Below are 18,996 nucleotides of genomic sequence, written 5' to 3' on the forward strand. Positions count from 1 at the left end.
TCGGCCTTGATCTGTTGTGATGCGCTTGGGAGTGCCGAAACGAGCTATCCAACCAGAAAAAAATGTTCTGGCTACTGTGTCTGCTTCTTGATTAGGCATCGGGAAAGCTTCTGGCCAACGTGTGAAACGATCGACACATGTTAAACAGTATCTGTTTCCTTCTGAAATCGGCATCACTATAATGTCTATGTGGACATGTTCGAATCGGCTAGAAGGTGGTACATAACTTCCACTAGGTGAAACAATGTGGCGCGATATTTTCGCTTTTTGGCACTGTAGACACGCTCGAGTCCATTTCCTCACATCTGATTTAATGGATGGCCAAACATATCGCTGTGTGATCATCTTCACAGAACTGTTGATTCCGGGATGTGCTAGGTTATGCATGGTGCGAAAAATTGCCATTCGAAGTGGTTTCGGTATAAATGGTCTGGCTGTAGATGTTGATATGTCGCAGTACAAACTCACGTTTTGCTCGGGAAAACGTATTTTCTTCATTTGTAGTGATGTTTTCTCACTTAAAAAAGTTTGCAGTTTTGGATCAGTTTCTTGTGCGAGAGCTAAGTCAGTGATGTCGATATCTTTCTTGATGCTATCGACTCGAGATAGTGCGTCTGCCACAATATTTGTTAAACCAGAAATGTGCTGAATGTTAGTGCAAAACTGTCCTATATAGTCTAAATATCTAAACTGTCTAGGACTACATTTATCTAGCTTCTGAGTAAAGGCGAAGGTGATTGGTTTCTGGTCTGTGTATATCGTTATGTCCTTGCCTTCGATCATATGTCTGAAGTGTTTTATGGCTAGATATATAGCTAATAGTTCTCTGTCGTATGCACTATATTTCTTTTCGCTAGGTGAGAATTTCTTAGAAAAGAAAGCTAAAGGTTTCATACCTGTATTCGTTTTTTGTTGTAGTACAGCTCCCGCACAAAAATCAGAAGCGTCACAAGTGATGGAGATATCAACATCGTTTACAGGGTGGCTCAGTAAAGCAGCGTTAGCTAAACTGTTTTTGCAGTCGTCAAAGGCTTGGATTCGCTGTGGTGTCCATTCGATTGGTGCTTTTCCTTTGACATTACCTTTTAGGGCATCATGTAGTGGTGCTTGTAGCTCAGCTGCATTGGGTATGAACCTTCGGTAGAAGTTTAACATACCTAGAAATCTGCGTAGGTCTTTCACTGTTTTTGGCTGAGTGAAATTCTGTACAGCTGCTACTTTTTCTTGTGGAGGTGTGAGTCCTCCGTCTGATACTGTGTATCCCAAAAAGGTAATCTCGTTTTTGCCGAATTGACACTTCGCTGGATTTATCACAACGCCAAACTGCTTGAGCCTTTTGAAAATCTCTTCTAAATGCGACATATGCTGCTCTTCGGATTCTGATGCAATGAGAATGTCATCGATGTAGGCGTAGGCGAAGTCTAGACCACGTAAAATCTCGTCTATGAAACGCTGGAATGTCTGTCCTGCGTTTCGTAAACCAAAAGGCATATATAAGTATTCGTACAGCCCAAATGGTGTGGTAACGGCGGTTTTTGGTATGTCATCGGTGGCTACTGGTATCTGGTTGTATGCTCTCACTAAATCTATTGTAGAGAAAATTGTCTTACCAGCTAGCGCCTGACCGAAATCTTCGATGTGCGGAATTGGATATCGATCTGGAACTGTTTTTTGGTTGAGACGTCGATAATCTCCGCAGGGTCTCCATTCCTCACCTTTCTTCGGGACCATGTGCAGTGGAGTAGACCAGTTACTTTTCGATGGTCTTATGATGCCTAGCCGTAGAAGATTTTCGAACTCTTTTTTAGCCCATTGCAGTTTGTCAGGTGCTAATCGTCGAGGCTTCGAAAAAACGGGTGGACCTGGTGTTGTATCGATGTGGTGCTTCGTTTGATGTTGAATGTCTTTCACGATACCGGCGGGTCGCGTGATTTCCGGAAATCGTAGCAGCAGTTCGTGGTAACGCGACGCTTCCGCGATAGTCTTTACGCTGCCGTCGAAACACTCTTTGACGAGTCCCTTTGTTCGAAGGGTTGTCGTACTGTCTACTAAGCACTGGTTAGCAATGTCCACTAGGAGCGCGAAATGGGAAAGAAAATCGGCTCCGATAATGGGCTTTGAAATGTCCGCCACTAGGAATCGCCACGTAAAATCACGCCGTAGTCCGATGTTCAATGTCAAGTTCACATAGCCGTATGTCGCGATTTTAGTGTCATTGGCCGCGTATAGTTCGTATGAAGTCTTTTCGCGTGCACCCCGTACATATTTCCGCGGGAAAACGCACAGATCGGCACCGGTGTCGACTAAAAACTGTTTTTTTGTATCACAGTCTGTTACGTAAAGGCGGCGAGACTTTGGGCTTCGATCGGATGCCGCATCTACCGACTGCCCGCGACGTTTCCCTGGAGCTTGCACGGAGGAGAGCACTTTTGAGCTTGATCACCAAAACGGTAGTGGTACCAACAAATGTCACTATTATGTTCACTACTGTAGCTACTGTCTCTAGGATGTGGTCTTTGTCTTGAGTTGCTGCGGTTTCGACGGTATGTGTTAGCTTGTGCTCGAGCGCGCGACAAGCTAGCTAGCTGGATTTTCATGTCAGCTAATTCGGCTGTCAATTTCCCGATGGCCACTGCAATCCGATCTGAAACACTATTGTTGGCACTGGTCGTCATTTTCGATGTTCACTGTATATTATTAACCGGCAAAAATGTAATATTATTAACACTAACTCTTTTTTAAATTTTCGCGGCGGTTTAAAATACTCGCGAGGGTCACCAATATTCCGATGGGTGAGTTGCGGAATTTAATTAAAAATGGATATAATAAAACAAACGGTAATTTTATTTTTGCAACGAAAATGTGTTCGTTTAGGTCTCTCGGAGAGGGTCGCGTCGGTATGTGTGAATGGTTCGCATGCTGCGTAGTGACTAAAGAAAGCAACCACAAACGATGATCATGTTTGTATTCCTCTTCCCCTGACCAGATGATCACATAAATCACTATCAAGTCTGGCGTCTACTTTTACGGTTTTTAAGAAAAACAATTCCGAATGCATAGCTAGCTGTTGACACATTAACTGTCTGATAAAATACTTAATTAATGAGGGTGCAGTTTGTTGCCGCATAGACGAACAACAGATGTCACAGGATAAGGCCATAACCTTCGTATTTGAATATGCAGTTTGAATGACTAACGTTGTTTTGTTTTTGAGAAAAAATATTAAAATTACAATTAGCAAAAATAGTAATTAAAGCGTATCGCTATAGGAACTAGTTGTTCAATATTCTGCAAAAGGTGCATGTGCATGGGTACTAATTGTGGGAACTCTAAACTGAAGTGTCAGAGGAAGATATTGAAGCTAATGCTAACGAGGAGATGGACTTTGATTTTGAAATTTTTTTAAATGTCAACGTTTAAATGATTTTAACTAAAGTGATGTTTTCTAAGACTAATGTTTATGTAATTTTTGTAAAAGAAATAATTTTAAATAATACAGGTAAAAAAATATCAAAGAATCACTGGGTTTCCATTACATATTTAAATATATATGATACACCATTTTAAAGAACGGAGAGTAAGCCCTCATTATTGAGCAATATATAGTATATTCATGTACAAGAAAAAAAAGTTATAATGAGAAAATTCAAAAATAATCTTAAAAAATGTAAAAATATTTTTTTTATATTAGTTATTATATAATATATAATATATTATATTATATATACCATTATATTATTATTATTATGATAGTATATTATATATACTATACATATATAATATAATATATAATATATTATATAATAATATTGTTTTATTTTTATATTATATTATAAAAAATCGTTAAAAGTATAAAACCTTGAAAAACTATAATTTCTTTAAAAAAAGTCGTATAACGTTATATAGTAGACCATTTTAAAGGTAATTGATTTCTATTCCTATTACGTGTACCATTGCATATACCCAAAGTTACGTAGAAAAAAGTTACAGAACAATATTTGCGAAATAACAAGGAAAATTGCCCAAAATTGCTGTGAGTGGCGAAGTTTGAAAAATCATATTTCGAAAACTGTAAATCCTAATTACCTCTACTAAACAACATTTTAAAGAAGAAATATGTGGGTTTTTTTTCTGTAAAGCAATGTCTATACCTATATCCTCGTGGACAAAAGTTATGGGACAAAAAACAAAATTTCTTTCTTTTGGGTTTCTTTGTGCTTTTTCTTTTGAATATATTTTTGTAAAAAAAGTATCATTGACTTTAAAAAGTAATATTTAGATAGGAAATTTAACCAGGAACAATTTTTATGTACCCTCATTTTATTAAACCCCCATAAATTTTTTATGTAAACATATTAAAAAAGAAGCCGCAACTCGATAAAAACTGCTTGATCGAAAAAATATTAAGAGCCAAAAAAGTTTTAAAAACATTGAATTTAACTAATGGTACCACAATAATAATTTAATTGGAACGTACACAAAAGTTTGGGGGGGTTTAAGGGAACAAAACCCCCGTAAAATTTTTATGGGGTGCACAAATTTCACTATAATTTTTCTTTAAGATTATCCTGCCATAAAATTGCCACATGTCCATTTTAGTTAAAAAATCTCTAATAGTTTTCGATATATTTGAAAAAATCGATTTTCATTTTGTAACTTCAAAGGGCTGTAACTTTTTTTATGTGCATATTAGTACTAAGGTAAGTTAGGTTCATTCGAACTATTTTTATTCCCAGAATATGTGATTTAATTTATGACCTGTATTTTTGTTACACCCTGTATATACTTAAATAAAAAAGAATGTTTGTATGTCCTTTATAGAATCGTAAACTACACATTTGATCACGTGATGATCATAAGCAAAGTTGTTGTGCATGAACCTATGTTTCGTTTTCGAAACCGAAATTTCGGAATAAACTTTACTATAGTTTATTTTTTAACCAGGAGGAGTAAACTGAAAAGACAGATTCACACCCAAGAAAGTCACTACAAAAATGATAAAATACATCTTCTTTTTTGGTTGATCATGTCAGCCCTCAACCGTAATCCATAATTAACTATTTAGATGGGAAATAAGCCACAATTAAATTGAAAAAATTATTTTATTAACGTTTCGAAGCCCAAATCGGGTTTCGTTGTCAAAATACAAAATACTAAATAGTTAATAATAAAAATACATCTAAATAGTTAATCATAAAAATGCCACAAGGAAATAGCTTCAGAACAACGGTAATCCATAAATATTATATTATATTAATACGTCACTAAAGAGTTCTAAAAATAACTGCTTCTTATATAAAGGCAGACTAAAAATCTAAAAATTAAAGGAATAATAGAAAACCTATGAAATGTCAATCGTGTCAAAATGTGATAAATGTCATTAGTGTCAAAATTTTATATCAGTGGAGTAAACTTTCCTGCGGTTGGACCAATTACAAACAAGCATTACAGCGCGGTAAATTTGAATCACTCCTCTTGGTTTAAAAACAAACCATAGTAGAAATTAATGGCACTTTGGAAAACCGCCATAGTTGTATATTTCTGCACCGCAACAAAATATTGTTTATCAAAAGGATTAAATTGATCCAACTTTTTATCCATAATATTTTTGAGTATTTGTTTGGTTCTCTGTTAATTTTTCTTTATTGAACTTTGACACATTATTTATTTCTAAGGCAGTACGAAGTTCGCCGGGTCAGCTAGATTCTTAATAAAATTGTTGCTATAAAGATAAAGAGTTGGGGAAATAATACATTGCATCAAAACAATTATATTAGAATTGTATACAGTGATGAGCGCGCCAATAACCGGCAAAATAGTTCAAAAGATGGAAAACATAATACATTGTGAAACAAAAAGGGATGAAACTGGTGGAGATGGAAAGTATCGTTATAAACGTATAAATTAACATTACATTACATATTTTCCCGCCTTTAGACGTATCAGAGGAGTATGACAACTGTCACTGTGATAGTAGACTTTTATAAAATACTCCTGTCACAGACGTGGGAAACTATGTAATGTAAGTTTATACTGATACTTTCCACCTCCACTAGTTTCATCTCTTTTTGTTTCGCAATGTAAATGTTTTCCATCTTTTGAGCTATTTTTCCGGTTATTAGCGCGTCCATCACTGTATACATACGATTTTTCTTACCTTAATTCTGATATAAGCATAGGTAATCTAGCGTGGTCTCCATTCAAGGCATTATTCAGTTCTGGTATAAGTGGAGCACCATCATACTGTGGTACATGGCATTGGAGCATGCCAGTATGAGTATCAACTGTTATCAATAGTTGTTCTGCTCTCAGACAAGGTTGAAGTATAGCTACTGATAGAATTGCTGGAGATCCTTGAAGCGTACACTCCATATCTTTAAGCATTCCTTGTAATTCTAATTTGATATCTGATAATCTGCTTCTGGTTCTGCAATAAATTGTGTAAACTAGCAGTCTTTCCATAGATAACACCTCAGATCTAATGGCTCGATCAGCAATCTCACTCTCTTTGTTGCCTAAAGAAGGTACGTGTACCACAGCCAAAGGCCTGGCCGGATCATGAACGTCAACTTGTACTGATAAACGATATCCTAATTCAGAGCGAAGATCTTTATTACTCTGTTCTTTTCCTTTGCTCGTTAACTCCCTCCAGTAAGATACTGTTAGACATTTTCCAGGGACATACTCATCAACATGTATGTGATCGTCTAACCTGTCTCTCATCAACCTTAAAGTTTGGGAATATAAGACCTCCAACTGCAGTGACTGGCAGAAAAAGTGTAGACAGTTGTAAACCTCAGTTAGGGGCTGATGGTTGTCGACGAGTCTTGTTTGGATTAACTGATGGATGTACTGAGTCTGGAGTGAATGCACAAGAGCTTTTCCGTCACCTGTTTCTTTATCACCTACTAAGATGTCAATTTCTAAGAGTCTCCATGGTATGTTCGGACCATCACCCATTACTGTTAAGGATACCTCAAATTCATGTTGCACATGGAAAGTTACTCTTCCATTTTCAATCTAAAACAAATAATATATTCGCTTATCCGGAAGAAAGGTCATAACCCAAAAAACTTTTTTCAGGAGAGACAAAAATGGATTTTTTAGATATCGCTAGATAGATTCATTCAAGATTTAAATGGGATTCATTTTTTTCGAATCCTGAGAAAACTAATAAGTATTTTTGAAGAATTTAAACGCAGAATGAAAGATTACGTTGTTATCGAGGGCCGAAAGTCCCTAAAAACTTCTATAATGTTTATTTTAATAAGTTACAGGTGTTAAAAACTAAGAGAAAAGGACATCGCACACATCTTATGAAAAATATAATGTCACTCAAATTCAATAAAATTTATACGATTAGATTCGTTTTAATATAACGATCAATTCTTATCACTGCGCCAACTCTTAATTATGATTAATTACGGCGCAAATTGCAATTAAAGTTTATCGAAATCACATTTTTGGAGTCCATAAAATGTTAGTTTACAATCATTATTGCTCTGAGTGCTATTCATAACAGCTTAAATCCCGCTGGGCCTAAGCGGATTAGTGAAACTAATCCGCCGATTTATGGAGTACCGAAAATCTGGGTATTTTAAAATATTTTTTCTCTCTCTAACTTATGTACCTACCCATTTGATTTCAGATTTATTTATATCAATTTCTGCTCTTATTTTTGAAAATAGAGAGTTGGCGCAATGATAAGATTTGATCGTTAATTTAAAACGAATCTATTGGTATAAATTTTATTGAATTTGAGTGACATTATATTTTCCATAAGATGTGTGCGATGTCCTTTAGTGTGATTTTTAATTTCAAATATCTCATTCAAAAGAAACTTTTTATTTATTCTAAGGGACTTTCGGCCCTCGCTAATAATTTAGTCTTTCATTCTGCGTTTAAATTTTTCAAAAATATTTATTAGTTCTTTCAGGATTCGAAAAAAATGAATACCATGTCCGTGGTAATATATTCCAAATCGAACATTAGCTATCTTTGTCATACAATGCGAAGAGAATGTTCTGACAAGACAGTGACAATTTTAGATATTTGACACGGCTTCAGGAATATTTTGAGTTGTTTATTAAATAATATTGATAGTGTATTTGATAATTAATTGATTAAAGACGTGAAATTAATAAACAGTTATTTATTGTTTATTATTTATAGAAGATCCCAAGCAGAGAATACACCAGGATATATTCTGTTATCCAAGTATTTTGTTGTTAAAGATGTTCAAAATTTATGTAAGCGTTCCATAGTAACAATATAGTATTAAAAAATCAGTTTATCACTTTTCCACTTTTCTCGATTAAGTATTATTTTTAATTGCATAGCATATAAATTATTTATTATAATCACTGAATACATAGTTAGTGACAAAATTATCATATTAATTAACTGAATTAATAATTTAAGCGATTATACAAGTAACTGTTATTCAAGAACATTCAAAAGTCATCCCTACATATTCATACCAGTGAGAATTTTACTACACGTAGTTTGCCGTGTAAAGAAAGAAAAAGTAGGGACAGCCGTAAAATATTCGCGCCTGCGCTCTTAACAGTAACTGCTAAAATTTCAAAATTAAAAACAAAAAATATGGATAAGTAAATGTTTCTAATTGTGTAAGAAGCCAAACCAAAAAAACTATGATATCTGATTTAACAAAGAAAAAAAGTAAACATTTTGATTCATGTCACTTTTCTTTTAAACTAAAGGTCACTTTTTTAAACATTAACGAAAAATACCTACACTTCTCGAAATTCGCTCTGAGCGTTAAAAAGTGTCAAAGCAAAATCGACCGACCTGCTCATGGTGGCGGTTTTTTGAAATGTTATCAGGACGATTTGTGTATGTTTAAATGAGACATTTAAAAAAATGCCGTGTCAGGCTAGTGATATTATGTATTAATATAAACAGAAAATAAAAACGCACTTAATCTGATATAAATTCTTCTATTTCCAATATTGATTATCAGTTTGATTTTGTATACATAACCTCACTATCGCAGTTTATGTCAATAAATCTTGAATATATATATATATATATATCTTGAATAAAAGAAAATATTTTTGTTGCACTATAAATTACAGTATAAATTAATAACTAATAAATTCTAACAATTGTATTCGGTTATTATCACTACAAAATAAAATATTCAAGTTTAACAAAATAATCCCATAAGGCTCAATGTTAAAACGTCCTGACAAAATCTGACAGCGTGTCACGTGACTGTAAGTAGAGGGGAGACGCACGGAGCCAATACAACAATTTTCGTGATAAATAACGATACGCTCACGTCGAACGTTAGAGCATAACTTAAACGTGTCATTGTTCCCGAATAAAAATATTCATTTTAGCGCCAAATGAATAATGACACTACCGCTATCTGACGAAGTAGGAAGTAAACACCTATGCGACACTTTTCCTGGTAAAATATAGAATTTTTGGAGTCGATTTAACAAGATAACTGGAATTATGCATTTTTTGAGTTATGTCACTTTTGTTCCGGACGAGCGAATGTTGATCCAAAATTTCTTATATTTTGTAGTATCAACTCGCAGAATAACAGCCTAGAATCTTTTCGGGCAGTTATTCATTACGCTGGCAGGAGTTGTGCAAATAAATCAAGATGCTTCAATCGGTAGAACTATCTGGATCTTTTTGTTATCAAACTTCTAAAATGATAAATTAAAAGTCTAGGTAAACTCTCGAAAAATTAGAAGTTTTTAGAAAAACTGCCAAAGAATTTGTATAAGTATCTAAAATGATCGAAGAAACATCTAAAAAGTATTTCGAAAACTTCAAAAAAGTTTCTACAACATTTGATACAATACAGAAAATTACATACAGTAAAACCTCGATACAACGGACTAACTGGGGAGACGGTGTGTCCGTTAAAGCCGAAAGTCCGTTATTAAAAAATATGTTTAAAATAAATCAGACTATTTAGAAATGTGTCCTGAATATGCTATAATAAAAAAGTTATTGAAATTCTTTGTAAAATACAGCGTTTGGGTTCCACGGGGACCCCGTTGTTATGAAATGTACTTTGGTATGGGCAGGATTAAGCATGTATAGTATTAGCAGGACGATTTAAATTTTTTTACATTTTATCGGATTTTTTGTCCGTTATACCCGAAGTCCGTTAAATAGAGGTCCGTTATATCAAGGTTTTACTGTACTCTAATAGTCTAGAATCTAGAAGGAAGATTAGAAGAGAAATTAAAAAAAGAATGTGTGTGTACTTTGTAAGCACGTAAGAAGTTATACTTCTATTATATGATTTAAATGAAATTAATATACTTTTTATTTATATTTTATTTAAATATTAAACTAATTTATACTTACTACTTCTCAAACATTTTTATTAAAACAGTGCCAAAAATTAAAATAATAAAATAATAAAACACACAAACACATTAAAAATGCCACAAATGATTTCTGAATATTAATTGTCGGAAATTTTTTTAACTAAATACGTATTTTCTGAAAATAAAATTATATAATAAATATACTTATATTGGGGTTCATTCGCCTTAAACGCTTCGCCACGGAGGCAATGTGTCATTATGTGCGAAGATCGACTAACTAAACGGATTAAGCTTTTGACATTTTTGAATTAAATTAAATTATTTTGATTTTGAATTGAAATGATTTAGAATTGAAAAAATACAACAAAACATAGAGTAAGAAAACAATATATTAGGTGAACATTGATAGAAATTTTGATGGTAATCAAATTATGTAAATAAAAGTATTACATACTATGTATTTTGGTAGGTTCAAATAGGTAGGTACCTATGATACATTTACAATTATTACGTACCTGTTGCTTTTAAAAACTATTTAAATGTCACTACAATTATAAACTTTTTTGTTTCTGTCCTCACAACAATAAAACTAATATATTACACATTTGTTTACCTTCATATTGAACAATTATTTATTATTGACAGATCATTTCAACACCCAATCAGAGCCAGTATAACGACTAATACCATACTGTCGGTGTGCGCATGCGCGCAGATCAATATAAATTCACCCTCAATCTCAATCGCGCCTAAAGAAGTATAACTTCAAAAAAGTTTCTATAACATTTGATACAATACAGAAAAATGATATAGTCTAGAAGGAAGGTTAGAAGAGAAAAATGATATTTATTGGGATCTCAACGACACATCTATCATCAACTGAGACAGAAAGAGAAGCAATAGATGCAAGTCTGATATTCAAATAAAAACGACTAAAGGAGTAAAAACACATCATATGACCATATTTTTTTTAATCACAAGGCTGCCAACCAATTAACAAAGGAAAAGACTCCTTGATTTCGGATTAAGTGATCTTTCCAACATGGCAAAGGATCGATTGCTAAAGGTAAAGCTCAATGTTATGTTATCAGACCTTATTCAATCAACTTAAAAACGCTATGGTACTACCCATCTATAAAGCCTATACAGAGCACAACTGCAAAGTAGAATCCAGACACCAAATGAGAACCCACAAGCATTTAAAGTAGATATTATTTGTATGATGCGCTTACAGAGAATTACAGAAATCTTTATGATTAGTAAGACTCAAAATATTTGATGATACACTTGTTAGGTTTTAAATCTGGTATGGACTGTAATTATTTGCGCTGGTATGGATATATTGCATTAAGAAAATTATATTTTAATTTGAAGTTTATTCTGACAACTTGGTAAAAATTCAATTATTTCTATATTGTTTATCAAGGTGCATGCATCACCATGCAAACATAAATCTTCTTTTTATTTTCTTTTCATCTTCTACGAAACTGTCACATAACAAAAAAAAAGTCAAAAAGTTCCTAACATACTCCCCGCGTTGAAGTACACTTCAAACAAGTCCACGACACATAATACACTTGGGAAGTTGTTATAATAGTTAGAGGATCACTGAGATTCTTCTAAAGGCAATTGGGCTAGATGTCTGGAGGATCTGGTGATGATGCCTTTCGAGGTTTTAACTTGAACAACCCTGATTTTTCCATCTTTTCCAGGAAATACCTTCTCTATTCGTCCTAAAGATCATTTACATGGAGGTAAACTTGAATCATGGATAATCACTAAAGCACCTGGATTGAGAGGTTTCGATGAATTCTGGTTCCATTTATAAGACTGGTGCAATTGGCTGACATATTCTTTTGAAAAGCGAGCCCAGAATCGTTGATGAAGTTGCTGAACTTGTTGGAAACGATTAAGTCTGTTTGTAGGAATTGATAGAACATTGGGTTCAGGAAGTGAAGTTAAAGGACGTAATGTCAAAAAATGGGAAGGAGTTAAGGTTTCAAGGTCAGATGGATCTTCTGAACTAGCAAAAAGTGGTCTTGAATTTAAAATACACTCTATTTCGGTTAATAAAGTAAAAAATTTTTCATATGTTAAATTAATATTGGTAAGTGTGCGTTTCATATGAAATTTCATTTGTTTTATAGACGATTCCCACAAACCGCCAAAATTTGGGCTATATGGTGGAGAAAAATGCCATGCAATATTTTTAGTTAAAGCAAAATTGTGAATAGTATGGCTATTTGTTTTCAAAAAATGATAAATAGACTTTAATTCTCTATTGGCTGATTTAAAAGTGGAACCATTGTCGGAGTAAACATTAGTGGGAATACCCCTGCGAGATATAAATCGTTTAAAACATGATAAAAAACAGTCAGTTGTCATATCAGTTAATAATTCTAAATGCATAGCTTTTGTAACAAAGCAGACATATATGCAAACATAACCTTTTAGAATTTTGCTTCCTCGTCCCTTTTTCTCCTTTAAAAGGAACGGTCCTGCAAAATCTAATCCCACATTTTCAAAAGGGTGTGGTGATATAGTAATTCGTTCATTAGGAAGTGGACCCATGGTCACTGAAGTATTAGGTGGTTTTACTCGAAAACACTTAATACATTGTCTCACTATTTGCTTGGTTAATACTTTTCCTGATATTGGCCAATACTTTTGTCTGATTAGTGACAATAATAGTTGTGGTCCTGGGTGCAAATAGTTTACATGGTAATGTGTACATATTAATTTTGTTAAAGCATGAAATTTTGGTAATAGGATTGGAGTTTTTATATTATTTGGTAACATTGTATGTAAAAGTCGTCCTCCTACCTTTAATACATCATTATCTAAAATAGGTGATAAATGAATTAATTTGGATTTTTTATTTAATGGTTTTTTATTTGCCAAGCTAACAATTTCATCTTGAAAAGATTCTGCTTGAACAAGTTTTATTAATATTAAAAAGGAGTCATTTAGTTCTCTTACATTTAAAAGCATGCTATCTGCTCTAGTTTTAGTTTTAATAGATATTGTAAATCTTATAAGATATGCAAATACTCTTTTTAGTTTATGTAAATTTGAAAATCTACTAATAAAATTCGAAATCCAACTTATGTGTATATTGGAAGATAAGGTTGTTTGGACTGACTGCTTAAGTTCTGGTTCTGGTATTTCTTCTAGTTCTCGAAGTGAATTAATCGGCAAATTATTGGGATGTTGTCTCAAAAAATATGGCCCATGAAACCAAAGGTTGGATTCAATAAAAGATTTGGGAAGAATTCCGCGACTAGCAATATCTGCCGGATTTTCTTTAGTGTTAACATAGTGCCAACTATTCACAGTGGTGAGAGATTGGATTTTAGCTACTCTATTAGATACAAATACCTGTAGCTGGTGCGGCTCTAGTTTCAACCAACATAATACTATATTTGAGTCAGACCACATATAAATTGGAACATTCACAACTGGTAAGGCTTTTACAACCTTATTAATAAGTTGAGAACCTAAGAGAGCTACACATAATTCAAGTTTCGGGATTGTTAATTGTTTGAGAGCTGTAACCTTTGTCTTTGAACATAAAATATGATAATTGTACTCATTATTTTTACCAACACTGGATATATAAATGCTACTTGCATTAAGAGAAGCATCACAAAAGCAATGGATGCCAATGATTTGACTGTATGGTCCAACAACGGATCTTGGAATACGTAATGAATTCAACTGAGGCAACTGGTTATATAACTGCCTCCAGGATTTATTTAACTCTGGAGGTACAGGTTCATCCCATGGTTTTTGAAGTTGGAACAATTTTTGAATAATTATTTTGGCAAGTATAATAACTGGACTGAGAAGACCCATTGGATCCCAAATTTTAGAAATAATGGATAAAATTTGACGTTTAGTAAATAAAACAGGCAATTCACAAAGTGATATTTTATAACAAAGGAGGTCTTGGCGACTCATCAATTGAATTCCAAGAGTTTTGGTACTCTCAGAGTTTCCAATTTCATTGATATTATTGGAAATATCATTTTTATCAATGTGAGTATCAGGAGTATTAGAAATACTGCTGGCTGCAGTATCCATGGAGTCTCTTAACAAATCAGCTGGAAACTTCAGTGGAAGTTTTACTATAAATTGGCTACTTGCGGACCTGGCAGTGCTTTTTTGACATATTTCTTCATATTTATCATCATCTTTCGACCATGGTGTAGAATCTTGCAGTTCTTCCATTTGCCAGAAATGTTTTAACTGGTCATCTTCGGCGATGACTCTGGTGAAGTTACATGACACATGAGTTGTCTGATAGGGAACAACTCCATTTACAATCCAGCCTAAACGTGTATTTTGAAAATTTGGTAAACCTTTTCCCTGGTTGATTTTGCCATCAGTAAGGAGATCCCAGAATAAATTGGCACCAATAATGGCATCAACATTAGTGGATTCATTAAATAAAGGATCAGATAGCTGAATATTAGATGGGATAACAAAATTTGAAGTATCAAAACTAGCTGACGGAATTTGGTTTGAAATGACTGGTACAACATAAAATATGGATGTAATATTAAAGCTATTGAACTTAGACAACAAAGAAATTTGGCACTTCTTTGTGATAATTGACACTACCTGGTTTATACCACTAACAGCAAGGTTAGTTGGAATCAATGGAAGATTTAATTTTTTACAAAAGCTCTCGCTTATCATATTTATCTGAGCGCCACTGTCTAGAAGCGCACGACATGGTATTAATTTATTATCATTTGACCTGACATTAAAAACAACTGTTGACAAAAGAACTTGTTTATTTTGCAAATCTACTGCTTGTGCAGATAGCTGGTGAGTTGCCATTGGTGGCATATTAACATTCTGTATACTATTTACTGATGTTTCATATGGCTGGACATTGTTGTCAGAGTCCACTGAAACATGTTGAATGTCATCAAAGTGTATTAAGGAATTATGTTTTAAATGACATTTCAAACATGGTTTTAGTGTACACTCTTGAGCCCTGTGCCCAATTCTTAGGCAATTGTGACACAAATTTAAATCATTAACTTTACCTAATCTGCCTTTGGTATCTAGTTTGAGGAATTGAATACAAGAATATATATAATGATTGCCTTTACACAAAATACAACTCTTTTTCTGTGCTAAATTTACTTGGACTGCTCTCTTATGACCTTCACGGTTTGTATATTTGTAATTAGAATTGGAATTATTATTATTATTGTGATGGGCATTATGAGAACTTTGGTCTTGGATTTCTTCCAAAGTATCTACTTTCGTTTTTAAGAAATTAAAGAATTCCATTAAGGTAGGGAGTTCCTCTTTGGTGCGAAACTCTTTCCATTCTCTATAACTCTGTTTATCAAGTTTATCAGAAATAATGTTTATTAACAATAAATCACTTAGGCACTCTTTTGTTATCTGCAAACTTTCAATTGAAGTGACACTATCTGACACAATATCTAACAATTGTCTTAGATGCTTTGGAGACTCTTTATTAATTGACTCTAAACTAAAAATGGTTTTAATGTGTTTGTTTACTAATAACCTTTTATTGTCAAATCTCTGACAGAGAGCATCAAAGGCAGTTTGGTAATAGTCACCAGAAAATTCAATTTTATCTATTATAGGTTTTGCATATCCATCCACATATTGTCGCAAAAGCTGAAACTTATGACTGTTTGACAAAGGACTGTTATGAATGACACTAGTAAACGTGGATTTAAATTCTAACAAAGTTTCTAACTCCCCAGTGAAGACTTTGATTTTCATTTTTGGTAACAAAAGGTGACTTAAGGAGTCTACTTGAGGAGTAGAACTCATAGTATCATGTGAAGACTGAAATATGTTACTTTCAATATAACCTTTCAAAAAACCCATAGCTTTAAAATACCTATTTTCAAATAATTCATTTTCCTCATACTGTTCTTTTAATTTGTCTTCCGGTGTTAAAATTTCAATTTGCAGTTGAACATCTTGAAATTCTTTTAATAGACTGGTATTCATTTCATATCTTAATTGAACTTCTGAAAGAAGTGGTTTACTACTTGGCGTAGCAGCTTTTATTATATTAACATAAGACTCTAAATTGGTCAATTTTCCCTTGTAAGAACCCCTTGTTCTTATATGATTGGCTAAAGTCATTTTTTGTCGATTTATGGCAATCCCACAAACTTGTTAGCAAATTAATATTAATGGAAATTAAATTTATTCTATATTAAATCAAAAACAAAACTTCAAAATGCACTGTTTTGCTTAATTCAGAAATAAAAATAGGTTTATGATATAATAGCAAAAAGGACAGACTTATCTTCAAGTTTTGGACGTCGCTTGGTGCACGGTACCTTGAAAATAAAGGAATCTATTGGAATTGCTTATATCTTCTAGTCTTGGAAGTCGCTTGGTGAACGATAACTGGAAAATATACCAATATATTGTAACTTCAAACCCACTTGGAAACGTGGCTGTTGGCACTTTTCTTCATGAATATATCCTTAATCCGACGATGTAGGACCAAATGCGGCTCTAATGACCAAAATGTTAGGTTTTAAATCTGGTATGGACTGTAATTATTTGCGCTGGTATGGATATATTGCATTAAGAAAATTATATTTTAATTTGAAGTTTATTCTGACAACTTGGTAAAAATTCAATTATTTCTATATTGTTTATCAAGGTGCATGCATCACCATGCAAACATAAATCTTCTTTTTATTTTCTTTTCATCTTCTACGAAACTGTCACATAACAAAAAAAAAAGTCAAAAAGTTCCTAACAACACTTCGTATTGTTTTGGAACACAAATTTGATATATTATGATTGTCATGATTTTTCGAAAGACTGGCGTTCAATTTATGGTGTATTTAAAATCAAAAAGGATGTTAGATTTATTATTTAAGCTACATTGTGTAAAAAAACAAATTGTAAATAAAAGTATATAAATTATTAGCCTTTTGATTTTATACAACAAGGTAACAATATAAAAAAACATTTGTTATACTGTTTATTTCATGAATATACGTGACCGTTTTTGATTTTAGCAATAACTAATATTTTACAGTTCAACATTAAGAAGTACGAAAGTAAATTTTACAGTTTGACATAATTTAGTACTGATTGCCATGATTGGCAAACAGGATAATGCCATGTGACCATCACAGGCCTTTTTCTTGAAGTATGCACTTTTAAGGCATCTATATTTTATGTAAAGGGTTTTTACCCAGATATTTTTCTTTTGTGGCTCAGCTAGCATCCAGTTTGTAAGTATAACCAACTTGCTCTAACCTTTGTCAAAATTTAAATAATAACTTTATATTCATTAAATCGGTTATACTTATTTTTAGATCGAACACTGATGATGATTTTTTATAAAAATCGAAAACGTTTTGTTGTGATGTAGCCCTTTTAAGGGATTTTTAATAAAAAAATTTTATACCTTTTACAAAGGATTTCTTTCCAATTTCTCTTTATTTAACGTTTTAAGGGCCCAAAGTGTGATGACTGGGGAAATCTTAGAGAAGAGGATATGGGACTACTGATGAGGGGGAAAAGACCTCCGAAACCGGTATAGACTCTTCCTGCACTCTCCGATTTAACCAGAGCATTATGCAGCTGCTGCATTTTCGTGTTGCAAAGAAATTGAAAATGTTTAGACATTTTTAACGTTTTAACTTCCAAATTAGAAGCAGTTTTCAAAATACTATATTTCCTTCAATTATAATATTGTTTGCTTAACACATACCTTCAAATTCTTCATCTGTGGTAACAGATTTCCAGTCACAAGTCTATGCTGGATGACCTGATTCAACCTCAACAATGTATTTCTCTTTTCAGAATTTGTTATGGGATCGGGTGGGACAATCTTTTCCCTTATACAAGCAGGAAGTCTTCCATAAGTACCTGTTGTAAGTACCTCAACAGCTGCTGGGATGTGGAAATTTGGTACTCTAGCTTGTACCAATGTTTCTCTTGCCATTCTCGCCAACATGTCTGCAGTTTCCACAAATAGGAGGGATTGTTTATCCAAAAAGTTCATGATTCTCTGAAAAACAAAAAGTAATTTAATAAAAAAAACTTAAGTAACCGGAGAAAAGATATTTAATTTAACCCGAATTAGAAGGCAGTCGGATGTAATTGAAGAGTCTATGAAGCATATGTCTTCTAATCAACCTAAAATGTTACCAGTAACTAGGTTATGATCCAGAACAGATGATCCATTTGTATTCAGAAACATGTATTTGCTGTTAGTAATTCTAGAAATGAGAAGGTCTAATGATGTCAGATAATTGAATGCCTTCTCTGTTTGTGTTATGTTATGGCCAACGAATTCAGCGCCTACACATGAAATCTAAATTAGAAGAGCTTTGTTTAGAGTAGCTAAGTAATAAGGTATGCTTTATTGTCATAAAATTTTACCAATTTGTGGACAAAGCTTATACAAAATAAAAAAATACAATAAAAAATCTAATCTAAATAATCTAATAGAGAAACACGAAGTGGGCGATTTAGATGTGTGTAGTAAGAAATTATTACTATGGTCGGTTCGCTAAACTCAGACACAACTGGCTAGTGATTTTAGACAGTAATTTTGCTAATTTGGCAAAAAAAATTACTAAATAGTTAATAATTTAATAATTACTAAGTAATTAGTAATTTTGCCAATTTTGGCAAAATT

General features: G+C 33.1%; 1 protein-coding gene across 4 annotated transcripts in view; it reads right to left on the reverse strand.

The window, feature by feature from the left end:
• Positions 1-18,996, reverse strand: part of LOC114346174 (mediator of RNA polymerase II transcription subunit 14) — a 148,525-nt gene that overhangs the window by 101,258 nt on the left and 28,271 nt on the right. For all 4 annotated transcript variants that reach the window (XM_028296966.2, XM_028296972.2, XM_050646918.1 and 1 more), the window contains exons 3-4: positions 18,064-18,363; positions 6,158-7,020 (exon numbers count right to left, since the gene is read on the reverse strand). In XM_028296966.2, the coding sequence (XP_028152767.1) occupies positions 6,158-7,020; positions 18,064-18,363 (1,163 nt within the window). The remainder of the gene's footprint in view (positions 1-6,157; positions 7,021-18,063; positions 18,364-18,996) is intronic.

Source organism: Diabrotica virgifera, chromosome 1 (genome assembly GCF_917563875.1).
Source record: "Diabrotica virgifera virgifera chromosome 1, PGI_DIABVI_V3a".
NCBI classification, from domain to species: Eukaryota; Metazoa; Arthropoda; class Insecta; order Coleoptera; family Chrysomelidae; genus Diabrotica; species Diabrotica virgifera.